Source organism: Electrophorus electricus, chromosome 22 (assembly GCF_013358815.1).
Source record: "Electrophorus electricus isolate fEleEle1 chromosome 22, fEleEle1.pri, whole genome shotgun sequence".
NCBI lineage: Eukaryota > Metazoa > Chordata > Actinopteri > Gymnotiformes > Gymnotidae > Electrophorus > Electrophorus electricus.
The window spans coordinates 5,120,221-5,123,068 of record NC_049556.1 but is presented as its reverse complement, the minus strand read 5'-3'; the positions used below and the strand labels follow the sequence as shown (position 1 = coordinate 5,123,068).

General features: G+C 40.7%; 1 protein-coding gene across 1 annotated transcript in view; it reads left to right on the top strand.

Annotated features, from left to right (window-relative positions):
- LOC113569311 (NACHT, LRR and PYD domains-containing protein 12-like) overlaps positions 1-2,466 on the top strand; it is an 18,303-nt gene extending 15,837 nt beyond the window's left edge. The window contains exon 10 of the mRNA XM_035521579.1: positions 1,631-2,466. Coding sequence (XP_035377472.1) covers positions 1,631-1,652 — 22 coding nt within the window. The 3' untranslated portion in view covers positions 1,653-2,466. The remainder of the gene's footprint in view (positions 1-1,630) is intronic.
- The last annotated feature ends 382 nt before the right edge of the window (positions 2,467-2,848 follow it).

Sequence of the window (2,848 nt, the reverse complement as noted above, 5' to 3'; positions counted from 1 at the left end):
ACACACACACTATCACTGCATCACTATCACAACATGTATTGTGTGTGTGTGTTTGCACATGTGTACTGATCTGTAAGTGTGAGGAATTTTTCTTTTTCTCTCTGCAGGCTGGTTAACTGCAGTATTACAGATAAAGGATGTGCTGCTCTGGCTTCAGCTCTGAGGTCAAACCCCTCATCACACCTGAGAGAGCTGAATCTGAACTCCAATAAACCAGGAGACTCAGGAGTGAAGCAGCTCTCTGCTCTACTGAAGGATCCACACTGTAAACTGGAGAAACTACAGTGAGTTACTGACTTACTATCTCTCACATACACACACACACGCACACACAGACACACACACACAGTCAATATCCTCTCACTCTCACACGCAAGCACACACACATACACAGCATGAGAGGATGTTGTCAGTATCCTCTCACACACGCTGTCAGTATGCTCACACACGCTGTCAGTATCCTCACACACACACACACACACACACACACACTCAATATCATCACACTCACAGTCAGTATCCTCATGCACACGCGCACGCACACACACACACATACCATCAGAATCCTCTCACACACACACACACACACACAGTCATTATCCTCTCTCACTGACACACACACACACACACATTATTATTGTATTAATGAATTAATTAGATTCACATTCACAAACTCTCTCTCTCTTTCATTCACTCACTTACATTGTTCCTAAGTTCAGTAGATTCTTTAAAAAATACAAATTATTTGCTGAGACAAAATCTCACCTACAGCTGCAGTAACAAATATAAACCCAAACTCACTTTAGATTTAAAACTTTGATGCTTGCCTACAAAGCCAAAAATGGACCAGCCCCTTCACACATGAGGTCAATGGTCAAAGCCCGATCCGTATCTCGAGTACTTCGAACCTCAAGTTCGGCTCGGCTTGAAATACCTTGCTTCAGGGCTCATGGACGACAAGCATCGAGACCATTTTCTGTCCTGGCTCCAAGATGGTGGAATGAACTCCCACTTGCTGTCCAGACAGCAGAGTCCCTTGCAGTCTTCAAACACAGACTGAAGACCCATCTATTTGTAGAATATTTAAAGGACAACTGACACTGCTCCCATATTGACTGACTAAATGAGTACTTATTGTAGGGTAGTGTTTATGTTGTTTGTTGTTTAACAAACTCTAGCACATTGTTTACAGTATTCTAGTTCATTGGTATGTTTGGTTCTAACCTACTGTACTGTACTAGGATATATTCTATGAGTAAATGACAAAGCACTTGTGTAAGTTGTTCTGGATAAGAGCGTCTGCTAAATGTCATAAATGTAAAATGTTATCATGTAGACACACACAACCAGAGCATGAGCAGCTTGATGGAGAACTGGATGTAACAATGAGCTCATAGAAAACTCTATAGGGACTGTGACTGATTAACATTACTGATGTAAACCAATAAGAATTAGACCTATTTCACCCCTACACAATATAGCAGTCAGGTACCAGTCTAGTGTGTGTGTGTGTGTGTGTGTGTGTGTGTGTGTGTGTGTAATGGTAATTGAGCTTGTGTACAGAGTCCGATCCCTGACTGATGGGTGTGTGTTCATGTCTGATCTTTCTGTCCTATTCTCTGTCTCACAGTATCCGGCCACTATTGAGGTGATGTGGTCTGAGTCTCCCACACAGAGAAGAGGATGAACAAACACACATAATTCATCATATGATTCTCCATGGTAACGTGTGTTAGTGTGAATATGTGTGAACATGACTGCAGCACAGGGCTGTGTGTCCTCCCCATGTCTTCCAGCTTCTAGACACCACACACACCTGACCTGGACGTTACACACACACACACACACACACACACACACACACACACACACACACACACACACACACACACACACACACACACACACACACACACACACACCTGATCTGATCTGAAACTCTGCTGCCTTCCTGTTCTCTGGTGCTCATTAGTTTGAAGTTTACAGAGATAATCAAAACTAAACCTACATATGAGTGTAAAGGAAAAAAAAATGTACAGTTTTATACTTTCCCCAAATTACCCCATAAAAACACATTTGTAACATTATGAGGCCACCATCATGGATAATTGAAATTGATTTCTTCCTTTGAGTGTGAAACTCTACAAGAAAAACAGAAGATGTGTCTGGTAGACTTATGTCTTTGATGATGATGTGTATGACAGAGTTATGTGGATGTTGATTTGGTTCTGCTTCGAACTTTAATGTGTAAATACCACCTGAATTTAAAATGCTGTCTGCAGTAAGTGAAGATGTAGGAGTGTTCTTATGAAAGGCAGTGGGTATAATGGCTTCTACTACTAACTAGTTACATTAGTTTAATTTCTCCAGTGTACCAATAAACAACACTGCATTCACACAGATTATGGATGTAACCCTTAATATTGTATCATATAAGCAGCAGTAAACCTCTAACCCAACCGTAAAGTGCTGTTGTTTGTTTATTTATACACAAAAATGTACATTCTATATGGGACTATCAAGTTAGAAGGAGGAACCAAGAGAGGGGATGTGGAAATCCATCACGAAGCCATAACGGACTGAGAATTACTGGACACGCCATTAGAGTGTCGTTCTGACACAAGAGCTCCTGCTAACCAGTGGCCTCCCAGTAAGATTTTGTGAAACTAACCCTATATTCAGGACTCTCATACACAGACTCAAACATGGTTTTGCACAACAATAATAGCTGCAGCCAATTTTTGTTATCCTGAATGGGAGATCTCCATAGCCGTGAAGAATATATGGGGGGTGGGAATAAAATAAAATAATAAAAAAGAAAAAATAAATAATAATAATTTCTATATAT